The 22,531-nt window shown below is 57.1% G+C and overlaps 2 protein-coding genes and 1 non-coding gene across 4 annotated transcripts in view; 1 reads left to right on the top strand and 2 right to left on the bottom strand.

The window, feature by feature from the left end:
• Nucleotides 1–208: 208 nt before the first annotated feature.
• ISLR2 (immunoglobulin superfamily containing leucine rich repeat 2) lies at nt 209–4,917 on the bottom strand. The gene is made up of 2 exons (XM_014780910.2): nt 4,683–4,917; nt 209–3,259 (listed from the first exon to the last, which is right to left on the bottom strand). Exon 2 carries the CDS (start codon nt 3,249–3,251, stop codon nt 1,005–1,007), a length of 2,247 nt encoding a protein of 748 aa, XP_014636396.1. The 5' UTR covers nt 3,252–3,259; nt 4,683–4,917; the 3' UTR covers nt 209–1,004.
• A 10,693-nt stretch (nt 4,918–15,610) lies between these two features.
• On the top strand, nt 15,611–15,714 carry LOC147917597 (U6 spliceosomal RNA). The gene has a single exon (XR_015551834.1). It is a non-coding gene; the product is annotated as a U6 spliceosomal RNA (small nuclear RNA).
• A 3,776-nt stretch (nt 15,715–19,490) lies between these two features.
• Nucleotides 19,491–22,531, bottom strand: part of PML (PML nuclear body scaffold) — a 44,962-nt gene continuing 41,921 nt past the window's right edge. For both annotated transcript variants that reach the window (XM_014780901.2, XM_087428687.1), the window contains one exon: nt 19,491–22,078. In XM_014780901.2, the coding sequence (XP_014636387.1) occupies nt 21,291–22,078 (788 nt within the window). In that variant the 3' untranslated portion in view covers nt 19,491–21,290. The remainder of the gene's footprint in view (nt 22,079–22,531) is intronic.

The raw sequence follows: 22,531 nt of genomic DNA, 5'->3' as shown, positions 1-22,531 counted from the left end.
TTCGAGCTGAGGTCTCAGCCGGTCTTGCAGCAGCGGAAGCTGAGCTGTCGAGCGCACCGATCTCCTGAAACTCCAACACAGCGACAACGACATTGGCCGGGGACCAAGCCCACACCCTTGGCGGAAAAAGGGCATGCGGTCCTGCGGCGCTGTAAGTTAGGAGAGAGGGCGAGAGAAAACGGATTCTCCCCCACCCCACCCCGCCCAACCCCCGAGAGAGAGACACACACACACACACAATTCTCCCAGAGGCTGGGAAGGGAGTGTTAGCACCAGACCTGGAGTGTCGCTGTCTTTGAAAACAACGAAAATATGAAAATCGGAGCGCAGAGCTGAAAGGCGCCCCAGGCACGGGGCTCGGCTCCAGCTGGTCAGAAGCTGAGTGGGGGTGGGGGACAGAAGGGTTTGGGTCCCAGTCGGAAGGGGGCTTTGAAACTAAAATCTAGGGAGTGGCCACTGAATCCTGGCTTCTGGGACATGCACCCCGGAATGGGCGGAGTAGAGGTCGAGGCGGAACCCCACACCGCTCCACGCTAGGGACATTTGCTAGGGGTCCCGGGCTGACCCTCGAGCCACAGCGTTACCACCAGATGTTTCCAACGTCTTCTCCTGTTTCCTGTGGCTCCAGAGCCCACGATGGGGCGGGCCGCTGGGCAGAATTCGCAGATAACAATTGCGGTGGGAATGGAGAGGCGTGGATTTCGCCTCACGGTCTGCGAGTTGTGTCTTATATGTGGAGGGAGGAGCGGGGAAGTGTGCTTGCCGTGGAGGGGAATTCAGCCCACAAGGACAATGACGGTCGTGGGTGGCGGCAGACTGGCGAAATCGTCCCACTCTCACTAGAAGTCCCCGGTAGTCAAGATTGGGGAGTGATAAGGGGGCGGAGTAAGTGAAGGTGGCGGAGGACAGGGGCGGAGGGGGGCATAAATCCTGCCAGCCCTAGGCTTCTGCTCCCAGGCACCCAAGTGGGGGATGGGAATAGGCGGGCCGGGCGGGCTCCGGGTTCAGCCTGCTGTCTGCCTGTAGTTGCCGTTAATCTCCTGGTCGATGTTGACCGCCTCGGCACCCAGGGGCAGCCGATCACTGTACTCGGAGCCCGCCTCAAACTCTTCTTGGTTGGCCTTGGACTGGGACTCCACCAGCGAGCAGGCTGCTAGGCTCTCCTCCCTCTGCAGGTCCCCACCTGGGTCCCCCTGCTCCGCATCTTCGTCAAGGCCCTCCCCGGAGACCTCCTCTGGCTCTTCACCGCCCGCCTCGCCGCCTGCTGGGTAGCTTTTCTCGGACTCGAGGTAGGAGGCACGCGGGTCGAAGTCGGCCGCGATGCGCTTCTCCATGGGGTCGGGGGCCTGCGGCCGCAGGATAAGACGGTAGGGCTTGCCCGGGTGTTTGGCCAGCAGATGGCAGCACGCGGCGCCCAGCAAGGGCACGGTGGCCAGCACCAGGAGGAACACGCTCACCGCTACGATAACCAGCAGCGAGGGCAACTCCTTCTTGGTGGCGAACACCACTTGCACGTGACAGGCCTCGCCTGCCAGCGCCAGGCACACGGAGTAGTTGGTGCCAGGCCGCAGGCCGCGGAACCAATAAGCGTTGACGCCCTCCTCCACGCGCGACCACTGCACTGCTGCGCCGCCCCCCGCCGGGCACAGATAGAGCAGGCGCAGGGGCCGCCGCCCCGGTCGCCCCGCTCCCCCCGCTCCCCCAGCCCCGCCCAGCCCAGGGCCCCAGCGCGCCGCCAGCGGCGTCAGCTGCACCCGCGCCTCGCGCTCCGCCACGTCCAGCGCGATAACGCCCAGCTCAAAGAGGTGCGGCTTGAGCTCTGCGCTCTGGTTGAATGCGTGGTTGGACACGTACCGCGAGGGATCCCCGTGGCCACAACTCTGCTCCTCCACAGGATCCGCAGATACCTGGTCTTCCACCTCCTCTCCCTCACCTGCCTCCTCTTCCTCCAGCCCCTCTGTCTCCCCGAGGACGCTAACCCGGTCCAAGCCTTGGCCTTTGATTTTGCCCTCGGGCTTGGAAGGTAGGACGCTGTTGCCTCGGCCTTTGGCTGTGGACTTGCGCTCAGAGGTCGGGGCCTGCCCATCAGGGTCACCTCCTGCTCCAGGAGCGTGCTTTGGGGGCCCGGCATCCGCCACCGCCACGCGTACTGATGTGGAGTTGGTGCCCAGCTCGTTGTGGGCACGGCATGTGTAGACGCCTGCCTCTTTGGCACTCAGAAGGGGCACCAACAAGGATCCGTTTGTGAGGGCCAGGAAGCGCGGAGTGGCTGGGGGCGCGGGCCAAGCGGGTGCCGGAGTCGGGGTTGGGACCTCCGTCTGCGTCGGCCCGTCCCCGTCCCCTTCCCCTTCCTGGCCTTCCACGCCGTCCCCGTCGTCCTCCCGGCTCAGGATCGGCGGCTCTAAGACTACAGTGCCACCTGGGATCTGAAGTTGCCATTGCAGGCGGGGCGTGGGGTGTCCTTCGGCAACGCAGTGTAGCATGAGCGCTAGGCCGGCGCGCAGGGGGCTGCCTGGCGCCTCAGACGGCGGCTCGGCACTCAGGCTCACGCTGGGCGGTGCACAGGATAGGGCGGGCAGGCGGTGCACCGGCACCCCCTGAAGCGCGGGAGGCGAGGCGCACGCGATGGAGTCGGGTTCGGGTAATGAGACCCGAGTGCTCGCGGCCCAGGCCTGCAGCCATACAAGGCTGCAACCGCAGTGGAAGGGGTTGTGATAGAGTTGCAGATGTGATAGCGCGCTTAGCGCGTCGAAGGTGCCAGGAGCCAGGGTACGCAGCCGATTGTTGTTGATGCGCAGGGAGCGCAGGTCGGGCAGCGCACCGAGCGCGTCCCGGGGTAGCGAGCCCAAACGGTTGTGGTTCATTTTGAGAAGCTGCAGCGCGCTCAGGTTTCGCAGGTCGCTCCATGGGAAGCTGGATATGAGATTGTGACTCAGGTCGAGGTTCTTGAGCTGGCTTAGCACGGCCAGCGCGCCCGACTCCACCGTGCGCACCTCATTGTGCGCCAGCCACAGCGACGTGACCTGCGTGACGTCGGCGAAGGCCCCGCGCCGCAGCACGGTGATCTTGTTGGCGGACAGACTAAGCGTCGTCACGTTGGCCGGCAGTCCTTCTGGCACCTCGCGCAGCTCCTTGTAGGCGCAGTCGGCAAACTGATGCGCGTACTTGTCCACGCAGGCGCACGGCTCCGGGCACGCTCTGGCCTCTCCTAGCAGCGCCCAGACCAACCATAGGGCCAGCAAGGGCAGCATCGCGGATCCTGCAGATGGAAACCAGGGAAAGAGGAGAGAAGGTGACTCAAGGAGCTCCAGCTTCCCTCCCATATCAAGCTCTGCCTCCGCAGACCCGTCTGGAGCAGGCCCCAGGGCTCCAGTAACCTTCTCCTCTCCAGGAGCCTCTCTTGGACACGAATGGAGCTCAGCAAAAATCTTGAAATTCAATGCATGCACCCTATCAGGGCCCTAACTTCCTTTTCCAGCGGCCTCGTACCTCGACCTTTTTTCCCTACCTACCCCCTCACCCTGGCGCTGGCCCCTCCACGGGCTCGGCTGCTCGCCAGTCTTCCCTGGGCTCTGCACTGACCCCTGTCTGCGTTTCTAAGCCTTCGTTTAACTCTGTAAAAGGGATACACAGAAAGAGGTTTTCTGTCCATGACCGGCTGTCCTCCCTTGAACTCTTTGTCCCACGTACAGCACTCGCACACACACCCATACAGGCGCACAACAGTACAAACACACGCTCGGGCACCGCCATCAAACCGCCAACTTCTGCAGGGGTTTAGAGGTTCACAACACATTTGGTAGACACACAAACACAAAGACACCCAGACACGGACACAGTATACCCTGGAGACCTCATTGTTCTCTCAGCTGAACCCAGCATTTGTCCAGCATTCTCCACCACGGTGCAAAGCGCTTTCCTGTTCACTGTGAGAATTGACAGACACAAGGACACAAGTCCTCACACGCACCGACCCACACACAGGGACACGGCGCACACCGTGCACACAGCCCTCCACTGAGACTGAAATCCCAGCGGATCAGCAATGCTTAGAACTTGTGGCCAGTGGCAAGAGGCATGCGACCCCGGGAAGTAGACTTGCAGGCTCCTCTCCCATCGCGACAGACCATAGCCACCTGCCCTGGGCTGCAGCTCCCGTGAGGGGAGAACCAGGGGTGCTCAGTTAACCTTCCGACTGAGGAAGGAGGTCCTCCCCCATGTATGGACCAGGAACATTGGGGGACCTCACTAAAGATTCTCCCGCCCATCCCGCAGAGCCCAGGCGGCTCCTGGGGTGAGGGGGGAGGGGTCCCCAGCCGACGGGTCCTGGGGACTGCCACTAGCTAACTAAGCAGGGGAAGGTTCAAGGTTCTGCCCCTTTTCTGCAGCTCCACGATGCCTGAGGATCCCCACTCCCAAGTAAAACCTTCTTATCCCCAGCCACACAAACACACTCACACACAGACTCCCCGCTCCCACCTAGGGCTCTTGGCAGTTTCGGCAGAGCCCCTCCCACACTCTAGTCTTTGAGAACCCAGGTCCCCAACTCCGCCTTTGCTCCTGGGGGAGGGGCCCCTCCCCTCCTCTCCCGGTCTCCCCCACACAGCACAGCGAGGTCCGGCACCCTAGGCGAGATCTACTTCCCCCTGGGTCGAGGTTGTGGGGCCGTCCCCGCGGCTTACCCGCTGCTCGCTGATTCCCCGCACGCTGCCCTCGGGCTGCAACCCCTTCTCCAGACTTGATGTCGCCGAGCCAGGACCACAGCCCCAGAGCGCTTCCCACATCTGTTGCTTCGGCTGTGGGGAAGACGGACGAGGGGCAGAGACAGGGACTGGTAAGTTTGGGGACTCCTCTGGCCCTGAGGTCCCACTTCAGTTTTTCCTTTCGCGTCTGTTCCCCCCACCTCTCGCTGGCTGCAGACTGAAGAGAGTCCTCGCGCGCTCCCGGGCTCGGCAGGAACGCGCGCAGTTTCACCCACCTCCCACATCATCTACATTTGTTAAAGCCATAGAGGCTTTCCTCCTGGCCAAGAAAACCTTGGTCACAAGGGGCGCCCCCACGTCCACCGCTCTCGGCTCGGCTCTTCCCAGTTCACCGCACCCCTATAACCCATGCCCCTCCACATTTACACATCTGCAGACATTGTCACTATCCCTAATCACACCGCCACCCCCCCACCGTTCAAACACATTCGCACAGACACGCAGAGACCCTCACATCCTCCACACAGTCGACCTTCACATGTTAGAATTATGCATCATCATGTAATGATCGCGTCAATGTGTTGAGGTCTCGCTATGTTCACACACATTTTCAAAGGCACACCTTCACCCGGGACAATCACCATCCTCTCCCGCCCGCACGCACACACATTCACGCGCACTCACCCTCACGCGCGGGTCCCGCCAGGGCCAGTGAGCTTCGCTGCTAATTGACTGCGAGCCGCTTTTACGCCCCGCAACACGTGAGACGAACCATTTTTGAAGAATTTGGGGGAAGGGAAGGCGCACGACTAAAGGAGAGGAGGCGTGTCTTTCCCTTTAAACTCTTTTTGCAAATGCAGGCTATGGCGCAGACAGACCTGGAGCCGGGACCCGCTGAGCTGCGCGCAGCCAGGCTCGCGCGGTCCCTTCCTTCCCGCACCCCTCCCCGCTAGCCGCCTCCTCCCCGAAGCCACGTTCAACACGATGCATAATTGATAGTGTTAGCAGAGCGCCTCACCCTCCCTGCCATTTTTGCCTGGATCTGGGCAAATACGAGTCCTGGTCTTCCCCGCCCCCTGCCAGTAGACGGGAACCCGAAGACGGGAACGCAGGGCCCTGCCCGGCGCGGGGGGAAGGGACGCCCTCCTCTCTAGCCCACCGCTGCCCCTGCCCAGCTTCTTAAGCCAGACTCTTTACGTCTCCTCTTTTGTGGCTAAACCAGCGTTGAAGCCCAATGCCCAAGGCCCGGGCCGATGTGCACCGCCAAGTGGGGCGGGGCGAGCGGATATCAGCCTATATTAACTGGAAACCAGCCTGAGAGCACCCAAGCGCCTCGTCCTGAGATCTTGCCAGCTAGAGGCGGATGGGGCACCGGGACTGCAGCAGACAGCGGCCCAAAAGGGACGGTTACAGAACGTCTGCGCCTCCTGAGCACTGTGGGCTAGGAACTTAAAGCCGGAGCATCTCTCTCCCTCCCCCTCCCACGCCAGTATCTTCACAGCCTCACAAGCAAACACACCGTCAACCCCACACACTATCCCCCAAAGCCTCCGCGGCCGCCACCGCCCCACTGTCTCACGCCCTCACACAACAGCCGGCCTCAGCAGACTCGGATACTCGCTGTTCCCGACTCTCACTCCCTGTCTCTGGCCAAACTGCGACATTTCTTTTAGCAACAAGGAGGTGGAGGCGCAGGGATGTCGAGGCATTGGGGCTAAAATTCGATTTGTGTCCCCCTGCACTGCCCAAGGCAGCCCTGGAGACAGAGTTGCTGGCCAGAATCGGGAAAGGAGTACAGGCTCCAAGAGACACGCAGAGCCCCGGTCTCCCCGGGTCCTTTCCGTAGACACTGAGCTCTAGGGGCGCACGTGGCCTTCCAGCTCTCACCCCGGGCCGTGGGGTGTCTGGCAGTGGGTCCACAGAACCGATTTGGGGCCTTTGAGATGGATCTCCCTATTTGAGTGTTGAGCATTCTAATGAGCTGAGGAGGTGGGGGAGAGAGACGGGCGAGGAGTGCTGCAGCTATAGAGACCACCCGACCCTGGGTTCCGAGGATCCTTTGTAAATTAAATATGAACAGACTGGCGCATGCACACTCCCCACCCTCCCTCTCTCCTACTCCTGCCGTCGCTACAGGCGGTGCAGCGAACTGAGATCAGCGCGTTTCGCTCAGCCCAGAATTCAGAACCCAGAACTTCCCTCCACCTGCTTGGGCCTGTAGTCCTCACAGCCCGCCGAGGGTGAGGACGCTGGGGGCGCCCTGCGGCCGAAGGCATCTTCCAGGAGGGTGGAGGGATGAGAGCACCCTGACCCTGCGGTGGGACAGCGGGAGCGGGTCCCTAATCCAGGAGTGCCTGTAAATATTCTCAACAAAATATTGGCAAACCGAATTCGAAACCTGTTTGGGCCTGGCTGGGTCGAGGAGGGGGGCGTCCTGGGTGTGTTGTGGCATCTTGGGAACCCTGAGGGAGAGGTTCCGGGAGTCTTGGCCTGAGAAAAGGGGCGTGGGGAGGTGGGTGAGGCGAGGATGGAGAGTCAGCTCCCGGATGGAGAGTCAGGGAGATGAGAGGCGCCTGGCATAGAGGCAGGGACCAAGGCTCCGGCGTGGAGGCGCAAGGCTTGTGGATCCTCCACCTAGTTTTCACCTCTTTTCTGGCTCTTTTTGCCTTCGGTGAGGAGGCGGACGCGGAGGCAGGGGGGCGGGGGACAACTGGGAAGGGTTGAGGAACTGGAAGACAGGCTGGGGAGCGAAGGGAGAATGGGCTCGTTCACTCTGCGCCGGGCACTTCCCTGGACCGCGGGGACCCGCCCCACCAGCGTCTTGGGAACCTCTGGGGCCCGCGGGCCAAGCAAGACCCCTTTCCCTTACTGTCTTGCCGGGATGCGGAAGCCAAGGGAATTCGGCAGGGAGACAGGGCTCCAGGAGCCGGCTAAGGGCCCGCTGGCCACCCAGGCGAGGCGCCGACTCCTGCGGGCACCTGCAGCTCCCGCCCACTCTCCTGCAAGCGCTTTTGTTCCCCAAGCCTGCCTTGGGCGAAAGACAGCCCTTACCCCGCCTTCGACTCTGGAGAGCCCAGTGCCTGCCCTGGCAGGGCTGCAGCCCGAGTCGCCCCGGGCAGAGTCTGGTGAGGACTAGGTGGGAGCCAAGACTCCGGATTCAGCCTCCGATCCCGTCCAGAAGACGGAGCACATCTCGCCCAGCGCCGCCAGGCGCGCAGGAGCGGGTCTAATGTCTAGAAGGTTAATAATGGTACAGTTATTGAAGGGCTGGGGAACCGGGAGCGAAAATACCACCGCTGCGGCCGCCCACGTCTTTGATCGTTAAAGAAACAGGCACTTTATCAGGTGCGTGGAAGTAGGTGTGGGGAGAAGAAAGATCTAAGGTTCCAAGCAGTCAGTGCGGAGATTCCAGATTTAGAATCTGTAGAATCCAGGCAAAGGCTTTTTGACCCGGCTGGGGTCCCGACCCTAGGCAGACCCAAGGGCCGATAGCTGAGCTCCGGGCAGCGTTTTGTGGATCGACCACTAACTCCGATCTCGCGGACCCAGGCGGTCGCAAGGTTGGAGCGGGTTGAAACCCAGTAGATGCCCGCACTAGCTGCCGCGGCTGTGTCCGCGCAAGGTCTCCGGCCCAGGCCTGGTCCGCGCGCGCCCCCTGCTGGAACCCTCCTGCCTGGCGCAGAGACCCGGAGCAGTGGCTGCGGGGAACTCCGCGAGGAGGGCGTCGGCTGGAGCCCGCAACAAGGCGGGCGCTGCTCTGGGCAGTGCAGTCCCACGGGGCAATGTTACGAAGCGGGGGATGCTTAACCAAAGCACTGAAGCTTTCCTTCCCATGCCCACCCAGCCTGCGTCCCAGGAATCTGCACCCTCCTCTCCCCTGCCAACACAGGCACAGCCATCGCTTTGCACCGCATTGTGTTTCCAGCCCCCCGGGGTGCTAGAGGCACCTCTGAATACTCGTTGAACGAATAGTCCCTGGCAGGAACCACTGAACTCAGTTTTCCCGGGACGAACCTTCCTGTACACCTCCCCACTGTCTCTTCACGTGCTGTATGGGGGCCCTAGAAGGCAGTCCTTAAGTCTCATGATTTTGTCAGGGACCTATAAAATGTCCAAGATCTGAAAAAGAAAATCTTTGGCTCTAAGAGGGGAAAAGAAAACTGCAAAGTTGAAAGTACTGGATGTTTCGTTAAATGTTTGGGACGTGTCACATTGTGCAAATGGTTCAGTTGACTGCACTCAGAGTTATACATGCTCTTGAATTTAATGTGGCATGTGGGAAATTTAACGGATGTGGGAGGGCCTCTGAAAGTAAGAAAGTCAGGGTCGGGAAGGGCACCAAATATCCCCAGCATAGCAGCCTGCTCGGGAGACCCTCCACACAGCTGCCCTCCAGCCAGAATCTCCTGAACACTCCCTGCTTCCCGCCTTTCAGCTTCTGCAGTCCTGTTCCCCCATCCCCCACATTCACACGGTGTTCCCACACTCTCCCCAAGAAGCTGCTTTCCTTTTCTGATTTCCAGCAGAAAGCTCACTCCACTGGGGAGCCAGTCCCTGTCTCTACTCCCCCTCCCACCTTCCATCTCTCCTTCTCCTTATATACACTGTACATAGTGGTTAGGAGGAAAGGTTCTAGCATCATTCTCCACCATGTACTAGCTGTGTGACCTTGGCCAAGTTACTTAACCTCTCTGTGCCTCAGGAAAAAAAAGAGTATAAATATGAATACCTATTTTATTGGGTTACTCTGAGGATTAAATGATTCAATATATGCAAAGCACTGAGTACCTGGCACTTAGACAGTGCTCAGAAATGACCTATTATGCTTTTCAACAATAGCTGGAATTAGCCATCGTTGTTGCCTTGCAGAGTTGAGTACAGGTGTGCTGAGACGTTCTGCTGCACGTGCCCCTACAAGCTTGTGTCCCACCTCCCTTGCAAGAGGAAGGACCTTGGCCCTGCCCTCAAATGTCTCTCATCACCCCCTCCCCCCACACCATGGCATAGGCAGCAATCAGAATTACTACTATTATTTGTAAAGATTTCTAGTCTCAGATACTTAAACCTAGATTCTGATGTTTGTGGCTGTTACCAGTGCGCCTGTTTGGGAAGAAAAACCTGCAGCTACAGCCTTAGTGGAAGGTTTTTAATTAAAATCACAATCTGTTTAAGTATTCATTGGGCTCTGTGACTTTAATTATTTTCTAGGGAAAAACACAAAACCTACATTTGCATATTTCAGAGGAAAGTAGCAACTTGTGGCAGTTTGCTGGAGGCAACTGGGAGGAATTTCCTGAATGGTTCTATCGAAGCTCGAAGCTCGACATTATTAATAATCTGGGATCCAGTCCACGACCTTCCTCCCAGTGCTTTCATGAAATTAGCTTAACTTGCTGGCAAGGCCTTTTATTGCCATCAAAATTAAGGACAGCTCTTCCGGGCCATCTCATGTAATTATCCCGGTCTGTGCCTGTCTCACTGAAGATGGGGAACTCCTGCCTGGAAGAAGCAACACTGCTGTCTGGGAGGAACAACATGCTTAGCTGTTCTACCCAGCCCAGGCAAGACCAGTTCTCCCCAGAGGGGGGTCCTGGGCAGTCAGCCCCTCCATGGCAGGGTGAAGCAGGGGAATGGAGGGCAGGGACTCACTTACGATGCTTCCATCTGCAGATAACAAAATTCCCATCTCAAGGTGATTTAAACTATTAAGTGTATCATGTCACAATCAGGAAGCAGGGCTGGTTGATTCAGTAGCTCAGTAACATCCGCAGGCCCAGGTGCTTTCTGTCCCTCTCCTCTGCCACCCTTAAAGGGCTTCAGCCTGAGACGCATGTCCCTTGGTGCCATTGGAGGGCTTCAGCAGCAGCTAAGGTAACATGCTCATCAGTAAGAGACTAGTGGATAGAGAGACTGAATACTCTTTCCACATGCCGCAGCCTCTCCTTAGGTCTTACTGACACGTATTGGCTTAAGACTCCCCATCTCTGAGCCAATCACGGGCAAAGGAGATGGAATTGATTGGCTTAGAGCAATCATCTAGCCCTGAAATGGATGTTGGGGAGTCAATCCCAAGACTCACTACAAGCAAGAAATGCTCTTTAAATAGAATTGTCAGGGAACTGCATGATCAGAGCAATCTAATGTCCTGTCGAAATGAACTGAGAGTGACATAATTATAATGAACCTGAGTAGATACCCTTTTATCTGGAGATTAGACCAGTCTATGCCCATAGTCTGCGAGCTGGGTCAGGACTCAGTGTGAGCAGGGACAGGTCTCAGTGTGTGAGCAGGATCAGGGCTCAGTGTGGGACCAGGGTCAGGGCTCAGTGTGTGAGCAGGATGAGGGAGCTCTCTTGGGCAGGCATACAAACTAGAGGATTCTCTGCTTTCATAGAATTCTTGAAAGGATAAAAATCTGTTCTTGGAAATGCCTATGCTGGGATCCAAAGCTATTTTAAGAGCAGTGGAGTCTTCAGCCGTTAGTTGGCTATTTAAGAACAGGAGACGTCTATGAACTCAAAGATGTTCCTACATGACTTCACATCCTGAACATGTCACCCCGTCCCATGGCAGAGAAGAGAGGCACCTTACTGTCGAGGTGGCAAACGGAAGGAAGAATTCTACCCTGGTCTTATGAAGAATGCGGAGGCAGCACAAAGCTGCCAGCTTCACACGCTCGCTGTGTGATCTTAACCAACCCTTTGCCCTCTCCCCTTCTAAGATGCCACCCCTGCGGAGGCAGGAGGACGGGCTAGATGTGCTCAGAGGACCCTCAGTGCTGCTCTTCCCTGGGACCCTGCTCCTCCCGCGCTGCGGCTTGAGAAGCCAGTTTGCAGGTTGAGTTGGGGCCTGTAGGGGGCATCTGCCGGGTTTCCCGGGATGACGTCTTCGGAAAGTCTGGGGACCATTGGTGCCGCTCTCCTCATGGCCCTGGGCAGTTTCTTTGTTTTCCTCCTACCACACTGCAACCTGCCTCATCTCTGGAGGTCATCAGCACACCTGGGCCCAGGAGGTAACCCTCTTCCCAAATTTGCTGCGCACTGCTGTGCGGGCGGGCGTGTCTCTTCCTCAAGGCCCTTCACATGGTAGGACTGGAGGTGGGGGTGGGGGGTGATGTCATTAGAGATGAAATGCGATCATGGACTATTTCAGGAGCCTGGTGTGTAGGCCCAGGAAGGAAGGCCAAGGCTGCAAGGGCTCCCTGGCTGGTGGGGTCATGCAGGAGGGAGACATGGCTCTTCTACCCCTGTCTGCTCGGGGATCCTCGGTTCTCCATGGCCTGGTGCCATCAGTGGACATGGAGAGAGGCCACAAGGAGCACGTAGTCAGAGACTTCCTCCCCCTCGTGTGGCCCCCAGCAGAGCCCACAAGGGCAGAGTCCGGGGTCTCCTCCTCCTCCTCCATCACCCAAACTCAAAGCTCCTGGGGGGCCCCCCCGGGGCCTTCGCGTCCACTGTCCCCATCAAAGCCCAGAACAGCACATGCTAGGGCACACGGCAGCGTGGAATAAACTGAATTTCCTCTCGGGTATTTTCAGTTTTTCGCTGTCAACAGGCCCTTCATTTGTTTTTGGAAGTGGTTTCCCAGAGGCAGAGCTGAGATGAGATTTCACAAGCAAGGGGTGGGTTAAGGAAATGCCTCAGCAGAAACCAGTGGGGGAGAAGGGAAGCAGGAGAGGAGGGGAAGAAGCCAAGCCAAGGTGGGGTTTCGGCAGCCTCAGTCCCATCCCAGGGAGCTCTAGGCACAGCCGCACCTCAGAGCTTGTCCTGGTTTAGGCGGGGAGCGCAGCTTCCGTAGGCGCAAGGCAGTCGGACAGCAGACATCGCTAGGAGCTGCCTCCAGATGGAAACTGCCAGGTACTTCCCTTTCTCTGTGCCTGTGGGCAATCAGCCCCAGTAGCCCAAGGGCAGGCCTCAGAAGAAAGTGGCAGATGTGAGCTGTCAGAAGTAAAGCACAAAGAAGCGGAGGGACGGGCACACAGGAACGGCTCTGCTGCGTCATTCATTCTACAAATAGTTAACTGAGTGTCCCCATGTCGCCAGGTGCCGTGCTTGGCATGGGCGCAGCTGTGAACCAGGCAGACGCCATCTCTGCCCTAAGAGAGCTTACAGGCTCCTGCACCTCCTTGCATGTTCGGGTCTCCTGTGTGCGAACCTTGGGGCTTCTGGAAGGCTCGCGTCCCTAGGACAGGCTGCATCTGCTCCAGCCGGTCGCCTGCAGCCCAGGCTGGCAAGACTCTGTGAAGCCTGCACCCGCCCTAGAGAAAGGACGGACAGGGAGCTGTCCAGAGGCACGGAGCATCAGAGCTCGGGCCCGGAGGTCCTGTATCCCTATCCTTTCACTTTACTGGAGGGAAGACAGGCCAAGAGGGGAGTCACAGAGTAGGTGGGGCTGAGAAGTGCCCCCAGCGTGCAGCTTCTCTGACATGCCCTCCCAGAGCAGTCTAGTCAAGAACAGGCCAAGCTTGGTGGCCATTGCTGACCTGGGTGGTTAGGAGGCCCCTGAGACTCGGACAGATGTGGCTTCTCCGATGGCAGAGGGCAGCTGTTTCTGGAGTGGCGCAAGTGTCCCCACTTCAGGTCTCCTGTGTTAGCCCCGGTACCCCTGCTCCAGTGCTCATGGGCACCAGAAGCAGAGCCCTGCCTGTGTCCGGGAGGGACTGAGGCTGTGCCCTCAACTGGAGCAGCTCTAATAACAGCATGCTGACCTCCGCCGGGTCCCACAGGGAGAGCACCTCCAGACAGGCAGCTGGCTGGGCAGAGATCAGGAGGAAGGAGAGCCCTCCTTCGGGAGGGTCTTGGCATGATGTAAATGTGCCTCCAATCTGCACCCAGGCCAGGCCAGTTCTAATGGCCCTGTCTCAGTGACAATGGGTACCACTCAGTGTAAGGGGGTCCAGAGCAGGAGTTCAGGGATTAGGGGGCTGTACCTGCTTTTCCACAGACTTCTGTGAGACTTTGGAAAAGTCTCTCTCTCTTCTTGGCCTCAGTTTCCCCTCCTGTGCCATGGGGCTAATAGTCCCTCCCCACCCACCGGCATCAGCTGGGACAGTAACTTGGATCTGTCACACTCTTGCTCGTCAGGCCTGTCCCTAACATCCAAAATGAGGAAGATCCCTCCACACAGCACCTTCCCAGGAGGGACAGCCACCGTGCACAGTTCTCTGCAATGTCCTCTTTGAAGTGCCATAAATAGGCTTTCCCAGCGAAGCCAGCATGGATGGGCTGGGAAGGGTGAACGGATGCAGCGCCTGTGAATTCCTCAGCCTCGTCTGCCTGAGCCCTTATCTCCAGACCCAGCTGGAAACTTGATGTATTTATTTGCTTCTCCGAGGACCTCCTCTGTCCAACCCACATCCCTGCTGGTGCTGCAAGAAAGTGACCTTCCTGTAGACACTATGTCTGGTAGCCAGGGGGCTGAGGAGGGAGGGGACTGCTGTAAATCCTTCCAGCCTGCAGGGTGACCCTGTCGGGGTAGAGGAGACAGTCGAGGAGGCTTGGAGAGATGGGGACAAATGTACCACGAGAAGCAGTTGGGGACAGAGTCACCCAAATCCTAAATGGAGTGGAATCAGGAGAGAGAGGAGAGGGAGAGAGGGAGGGAAGGGAAGAGGAAGGAAGGGGAGGGGAGAGGAGAGGAAGGAAGAAGCCCACAGGCCTTCTGGGAGTCAGCCTTCCCAGGGTTGACTTCTCCTCTAGGGTGTTGGATATATAGTTATTTTTTTTTTTTTATGTGTTTCTTTTTTTTTTTTTGTGAGGGAGATCAGCCCTGAGCTAACATCCATGCTAATCCTCCTCTTTTTGCTGAGGAAGACCAGCTCTGAGCTAACATCTATTGCCAATCCTCCTCCTTTTTTTCTTCCCCAAAGCCCCAGTAGATAGTTGTATGTCATAGTTGCATATCCTTCTAGTTGCTGTTTGTGGGACGTGGTCTCAGCATGGCCAGAGAAGCGGTGCGTGCGTGCGCGCCCGGGATCTGAACCCAGGCCGTCAGTAGCGGAGCGCGAGCACTTAACCACTAAGCCACCGGGCCGGCCCTAGAGTTATTTTTTATTGAGCATTGCCAATTCACAAAGTTTAGTGCTTTATGGATCTTATTTAATCCTCACCATTTTTGCAGTAGGCATTACCACCCCCAATTTGTATGTGAGACCACAGAGGCTAAGTAGTTTGTCCAAAACCCAAACAGAGCTGGGATTTGAACCAGGTCCCTCCAAAGCCCATGTCCTAACCATCACCCAGCACCCTTGCCCACTCCCAAGCAGACTCAACAAGGGCACCACTGTGGGCCCAGCCTTGCCCACCCTCTGCCACCTCCTTTGTTGGTCTGATTCACTGTAGAATCAGTCTACCCTGGGGTCAGCCAGGGCTTTATGGCTGTAAACTCCAGAAGAGAGTCAGCCCACAGCTAATTCTACCCCCAGACCCTCTGCATTCATTCTGTGCAACAAACACAGTTTTCGACAATCAGACAAGCGACACTGGATTTCGCAATATCTCCTATCACACTTGTTTGGCTGGCTAGCTTTGTGGAAAATTTATGCGGTTAGCTAGCCAGGTCTTGTAATCTGCTTGGAGATCAAGTTTGGGATATTTATAATATTTATAAACTGACTTTCGCATAGTCCAGGCAGCTGGTCTTTGAAGAACTCCTCTGGGCTGAGTTGGAGGAAGTTCCTTGAGCCAATAATGAAGGAATTTTCCTCTCCTTTGTCAGCAAATGCATTTTGTAAGGCTGGGTAGAGACTTCCAAACTTTCTGTTTTGTTTTGCCTTTTTGTTTTGAAAGGGAGAGTCAGTTGAAATTCTAGTCCCTTCTCTCAGTAGAGTCCCCACAGGCATCTGCTTTATTCAGGTGTGAAAGGGCTGGAGCTGACCCCTGGATTCAGAGATAAAAATACATGATGGTGCGCTCGCTTTGGCAGCACATATACTAAAACTAGAACAATACGGAGATTAGCATGGCCCCTGCGCAAGGATGATACGCAAATTCGTGAAGGGTTCCATATTTTAAAAAATAAATAAACTAAAAATAAATGATGGTGCTGCCCCCGTCCCTCCCCCGCCCCAGGCTCAGGCCTGAGTCAGGGACCAAGGCAGCTCCAGGGGACGTGTCCTCAGAGATCTCTGCCCACGTTCCCCTCTATCTCCTTGCAGCCTGTTCCCACTGCGCCCCCACCTGTGGACTGAGCCACATGGAGGGGTTAATAGCCCCCACTACACTTCTTACTTGCATTGTAACTGGAGATGGGGCCTTACCCTAATTCATGCATTCTCAACAGGGGCAATATTGCCCCACAGAGGATGAAAATTGGTTTGAGGAAGGGCACTAACAATCTTAGTTATTCCAAGAGTTCTGACCCTCCAAAGGACCACAGCACCTAAGCAGATAGACAGTCCATCTGTGTAAGGAAGAAGTGAAATGATCTCTATTTGCAGATGGCATGATCTTGTACGCAGAAAATCCTAAGGAATCTACAGTGTATCTATGGTTTTAAATTTCACTGGGGGGAGTCATGACTAGGAAAAAAATTGCCTAAAAAACCTCCTTCGGGGGGCAATAATGGGAAAAAAAATAGTTGGAGAAGCACTGCCTTGAAAAAATTAGAATTAGGGTAATTTCAAGTGCTGGGACCAGAAGGTTGGGCTGTGAGCCTCCTGGGGCCTGCATTTCGCATCATGTGAGATGGGCAGACTAGGAGGGCCAGGGAAGGAGAGAGCAGCAAACCTGAACCCCGACACACGGCGGGGCACTGGCCAGGGAGGGCCGCAGATGGCGCCAGTCTAGACGCGGACTCCCCGCGGGGCAGATCCCAACTCTGCCTCATACAAGTTTAACGACCTTGAGCGAGGTACTCAACCTTCCTGCCCCACCCCACCCCATGTTCATCTGTAGAAGGAGGATGATGTAACCGCGCGGGTTGTTGGGAAGGCTGAACGAGGTTACCTGTGCTGAATGAGAAAACAGCGTCTAGCACATAGTGATCTTTCAGTCGGGTTAGCTAGGAGCATTACTCACCTGGTTGTCCCAGAGGCTGACTCCTGGATTGGGTCATTGTGCCCCCCAGGGTTCAGCGAGCTCAGGCGGAACCCCTGCTGGGTGCTTCTACAGGGGATGCTGGGGAGGGAGCTAGACTGCACTTGGGGGCGCGGGACCTAATAAAGGGGTCCTCCTCAGAAGCTCCTGCCCAATTGTCTGCAGTTTCAAGGACTTTTCTGTTGCTAAAGTGACAAATCCCTGCAGCCTAAAGAGTGATTCTAACTCAGTTCCTAATTAAATTCCTAACTCCATCCCTGACCTAAATCACCAAATGCGACCCTAAATTTGATATAACCCCAAATCCTAACCTCAGGCCTCACCAGCCCGACTCCTAACCCCACTCCATCCTTACCCCAGTTCTAACCTGGGCCCTAACCTTAGCTCTAACCATCACCCATAACCCTCACTCTAATTCCACTGGTAACCCACTATTTCCCGAAATTACGTCACTCGCTTCCACGGTCACATGTTTCGCTATACCTGTGTTCCTTCTGAGCATGTGCTTACTTAATATTTGTCTTTAAATTAGAGCTTTAAAGAATCCCACTTTAGCGTCATTCTGAGCAACTATATTCCAGAAATCACGGTTCTGATATGCTGGTTGTATTTTTTCTAGTTGATGTTAAAATGAATACAAAACAGTTAACCTTAAAAAAAAATGTTTCTCCGTGCAACATCTACCTAAAGATATCTCCCATACCACCGGAAGTATGCGTGGCACTTGGGAAAAGGCTGAAGCCACCGCGAGCCTAAACCCCACACACCACGGTTCCCCACCCACTTGGAGCAGTAGCCTCAACGCGCGACCGGGTGGGGCTGCGGCGCCCTCTGCTGGTGAATCTGGGAGCCGCTCCCCTTTGCTCTGGGCGGGTCGGCAATGTGCGACTGTTCCTCTGATATGACGTTTGGTGTCACTAGCTGTGGAGTTCTCTTGATTGTGAGGAGTGAAGAAAGGTTAGGAAGAGCCCCCTTACTCTAGGCGTAGTGGGCACCTGGGGGTGAGGTCAGAGGAGGAGACAGGAGCAGGCTGGGGCTGGGCCTGCTGGGAGGTGTGGGGTGAATTGTCAGGGTTGGGACTAGGGGGTCAGAGTGGGTCCAGGGTAGGAATAAGGATGGAAGTGGGGCAGGCCAGGGCTGGATGAGGGGAAGCTGCAGGGCGAGAGAACAGCAGGGCCAGACACCGGGTAGCAGCTGGTGTTGCGCAGGTAGAAGGAAGAGCTAGCATGGGGTTGAAGCAGATTTTTAAGTGAGCTTGCTGGGAGTGTGAGTGAGCCCTTGGGCCTCAGAAGGAGGCACTGGAGCAGGGCAGGGCTGGGGGGGCTGCCACAAGAAGGCTGTTCACTCTCACCACAGGTCTGTGTGGCTGAATTCTCCCACGGGGGTATACTGGGGACAGAGAGCCACCTACTGCTCAACCCCTCCACTGTGGATGCCCTTGACCTCCTTCCTTGCTCCCTCAGACCCCAGGACCCTACAGTTGTCTGCTCTGTCCCAGACCTTGTTCTTTATTCCCCAGAAGACAAGCCCATGTACTTTTTTGCTAAGATCCAACTAATATCCGTTTATTTTCCTATAACTTATAACGCAAATAACACTGCCATCTGGGTTGTCTGTGAAGTAAGATCTCACATTTGTGTGGTTCTTCATATATTAAAAGACTATTTTCAGGGGCTGGCCCAGTGGCTTAGTGGTTAAGTTTACGCACTCCACTGCGGCCGCCCAGGGTTCGCTGGTTCAGAACCCCGGGTGAAGACCTACTCACCGCTTATCAAGCCATGCTGTGACGGCGCCCCATATAAAGTAGAGGAAGGTGTGCATGGATGTTAGCCCAGAGCCAATTTTCCTCAGCAAAAAGAGGAGGATTGGCAATGGATGTTAGCTGGGGGCTAATCTTTCTCACCGCTCCCCTCCACCCCCAAAAAAAGACTGTTTTCACAAATATGTTCTCATTGGTTCACACAAGATCCTGTGAGGTAAAAATGATCAGAATTATCCCATTTTATGGAGTTAGAGCCTGAGCATCAGCGAGTTGGACGCTCCAGACCAGAATTACAGGCTACTGGGGATTGAAACTCGGTGTCTTGACCTGTAGCCCGGCAAGCTCCTGGTTAGTTGACATGGATGAACCTAAGACAGAATTCAGAGATGAAGCACAGGTGACCTATGTGGACTTGCTCTGAGAGACTAAGACTCCAGGACTGGAATTTGGGCACCTGGGACAGGTAGGTGGGGTTAAGGGTGGTGGCACTGATCAAATCACAATACCTGTGCCAGGGGAGCCCTGCAGTACTAACGTGAATTCCATCTGTGATGGTCAAGACAGCGACACATTAATGACACACCACCTCCTTCTTAAGGGTTTTACCACCTGTGGCTCTGGGGACACAGACAGGGGTACAAGATTACCCAGCAAGGGACAGAGTACAGTTCCTACACACCCTGATCTCTGGCTCCTGACTCCCTCTAGTGGGTAATTCTTGAAGCTGGCGCTTCTTTCCCTCCATGTGGCTCTCCTTTTTGGAAACGACCCCAGGCAGGCCCACCCTGGGTCTCCCCACTTGGAATGGGGGGGTTCACATCCGAGAGGCCCTCAGCACTGAGCAACGAGGCGTTCTCAGCTCTGCTAAGTCCCAGAAGGTCCCCACAAAGAGCAGCTCTCCCATGCCCAGGAGTGCTCCCTCTTCACCAGGCGGGAAGCTGCTCGGTGTCCCTGGGTGGGCAGAGTAGAGACTATGATTGGCGCATCAGGCTGTGAAGATTCATGTCTTTATTAAAGGCTGTGGAAGTAGAGGGAGGGCAGAATAGCCCTTTCTTACAAAACCTGTGATCAACTACATCTGAAGACAGCAAGCATTGGGGGGCTGAGCTTGGAGCTGGAAATCAGTGGACACTGCTAAGTTCACAGCGAGGCTGGGGGGAAAATGATATGGGGAGTGGCCCAGGTGCTGCCTTGCAGCTGCCAGGACGGTCATCGGTCATCGCAGCCAGGCTGGGGCCCCATCTTTTCTCCTTCCCTCTCCCCATCTGCCTGTTCCCACAGGCGCTTCAGAGCCGGCACCTGCTTTGAATCAGGGTCCTAGGTTAAACGCACTGGAGTTCACTGTTAGAGCCAGCACCCCCACCGTGGCAGCAAGTTCCTTTGGGCACCCACTGGATGGGGGCTGAGGTGTGGGCGCACAGAGTTCAGCCCTGTGGGAGCTGAGGCCTAGAGGCTGGAGGCCTGGGCTGCATCCCAGTGGCCGGGAGCCACAGAAGAGGGATGGGAGAGGGGAGGGACAGTGGTTCTGCTAGTCTGATGGGACGGCCCTGTGTTCTGCTGCTGGCCTCTGGTGTGACCACAAGGTTGGGGATCTTAGCTTAGGGCTGGGAGCTTGGGCTCAAGAATGAAAACCTTCTTGTCCACTGCCTCAGAGGCCTGCTGTCCATTCCTAAAACCCCAGAATGGCAGACCTGGATGGGAGCTCTGAGCCTGTCTGGGCCAACCAGCCCATTTTACAGGTGGGGAGGTGGGGCTCAGGAAGGGGCCTCTTCCAGGTCACACTCAGTGCACGCAGTCAGGGCCAGGACTTTCTCTGCAGCTCCACACTGCTTCCCCTTGGAGGAGTAGTCTATCAGACCAACGGTTCTGAAATTTAGCGGGCATCAGAATCATCTGGAGAGCCTGCTGAAGCAGCTTGTTGGGCCGTGCCCCAGAGATTCGGATTTAGAGGTCTGGAGTGGAGGCTCTCAGGGGATGCCAATGCTCCGGGTCCCTGGACTACACGGAGAGCAGCACTGGGTTAGAGGACACTCCTCAGGAGGGTTGGGGGCGCAGTGCAGAGAGCGAAGGGCCATGCTGAGAGGAGCTGGTGGCTTGGGGAGGTGTTTGGGTGGCCAGGAGGAAGGAAGCAAGCATGGAAGGGTCAGAATTTGGAAGCAGGGACAGGCATGGGGCAGCAGCCTCTGTCTCTGCTGATATGAGGCCCTTTGAGGATGAAAATGTTCCAGAGGGGAAGTGGACAGAGTGGCCTCCAGGCAGGCAGGGGCTGGGAGAACCCAAACTCGTGAGGGGCAGTTTGCTTGGAAAGGCACTTTGGGTACCCGTGGGGCCGCTGGTGTTGCCGACAGTGTCCGTGGGAGCTGCCATTAGTCCCCTGGGGCAGTGGCTGGGGGTCAGGGAGGAGCTGCAAGGACACCATGGATGTGGCAGGTCAGGTGGCGGGGGCAACATGGGGCCACTTAGAGAGCCCAGAGGCCATGCTCTCTTCACCCGGGACCTCCTGGTTTCGGCTCCTGGAGGGGAGGGGCCTGCAGTCTGGTGAGCTAGCCCACTGGTGCTCCCAGGGGCCCCACGGGGATCTGGTGGCCCCTGGAGGTGGCTTGGCCCTGAAACCTTCTTTGTGGGATTTTTAGAGAAAGGGAATTTGGTGCCAGAGAAGAACTGATTCTGGACCAAATGACAACTGAGTACTGGGGACCAGGGCCTGGAAATGCTGTGACGGATGGGGCCTGGCTCAGGGACCCCCGCCTTCTCTGCCTCCAGAGACTCCCAGCCAGTCATCCCCTCCTCTCAGCTCTGCTGGGAGGCCCTTTCTGCCACGCTGTGGCCAGTGAGAGGGGCAGAGATGCCTTCTGCCCGTGTCAAGGCCGGCCCATCCGACAGGCCTTCAAAGTAGGTGCTCAGAGCCTGCAGGTTGAGAGCAGGCTGGGCCGGGGGCAGTGAGGTGGTCTGCGGGCTCAGGTAGCGGCTGTACTTCTTCAAGCCCCCCTGCGGGTCACGCTGGTGTGCAGTCAGCAGCTCCATGAAGCTCACGTTGTGGAGGGCCAGGAGGCGGGCCTCGGCCTGGGGCAGGACGGCCGCCCGCACCAGGGGCTGCAGGGACGCGAAGCACTGCAGGTTGCTGAAGGGGTAGATGTGCTGGGCCAGCTCGGGGCCTGGGGAGATCTCGAGGAGGCGGCACAGGTCGCGCATGGTCAGCACGGTGGCCAGGGAGCTGCGTTCGCTCATGTTTCTCACCAGGTAGGTCTTGGCCAGACTCTTGAGTTTGAAGCTGCTGGCCCCGGGCACAAGTTCCCGGATGAGGGGCAGGGTGGCCAGGAAGCCCGAGATGGCCTCCTGGAACTCCCACAGCCTGTTCATGCCCTCCAGGGCCTGGAAGAAGTTGGGGAGGCCAGGCCCCCACAGCTTATAGCAAGCCAGCACGGGGCGGTGCATGGAGCTCAGGAAGCCGAGGAAGCGCTGCAGCCCCACCTCCAGGGAGACGGCCTTGGAGTAGACGCTGAAGAGGGCCTCCGGCTGGATGAGCACGCGGAACTTGCTTTGCTGGTTCACAGCCGCCAGCTGGCTAATCTTCTGGGCTGAGCAGGAGAGAAGGGCAGGGTGAGGCCCCAGGGGCACGGGAGGCATTGGGCAGGAGCAGGGGGTCCTCTAGGGCTGCCGACCCACCATCCAGAGACCCCACCTTGGAGCCTGCTGGCAGGAACCAAGCATTAGCCTCCAAATGCAGCTCTGACCCTGGCTCTGATGGGGACAGGGGTCAGAAGGGGTCAGGCTGCCCTCCAGACACCCCATGCTCATCTGCTGGGAGTCGGGCTCCCACTATCTTGCTCCCTGCCCCAGAGTTCACCAGACCCTTTAGATCCAGGTCTCTCCTGTCTGTCTTCTGTCAGCCTCCACCCACCTACACTCGAGACCCCTCATTGTTTCTACCTGGCCCTCCACTCCCTGCCTCCGGGCCTCCAAACCCATCAGTCACTTAGCTAAGGCTCCCAGCCCAGGCAGAGCCCTGGGTCAGACAGCACACCTGCCGT

Source organism: Ceratotherium simum, chromosome 3 (genome assembly GCF_057802395.1).
Source record: "Ceratotherium simum simum isolate JZ-2026a chromosome 3, ASM5780239v1, whole genome shotgun sequence".
Classification (NCBI taxonomy): Eukaryota; Metazoa; Chordata; class Mammalia; order Perissodactyla; family Rhinocerotidae; genus Ceratotherium; species Ceratotherium simum.
The sequence above is the reverse complement of the archived record's forward strand: the minus strand, read 5'-3'. Positions and strand labels throughout refer to the sequence as shown.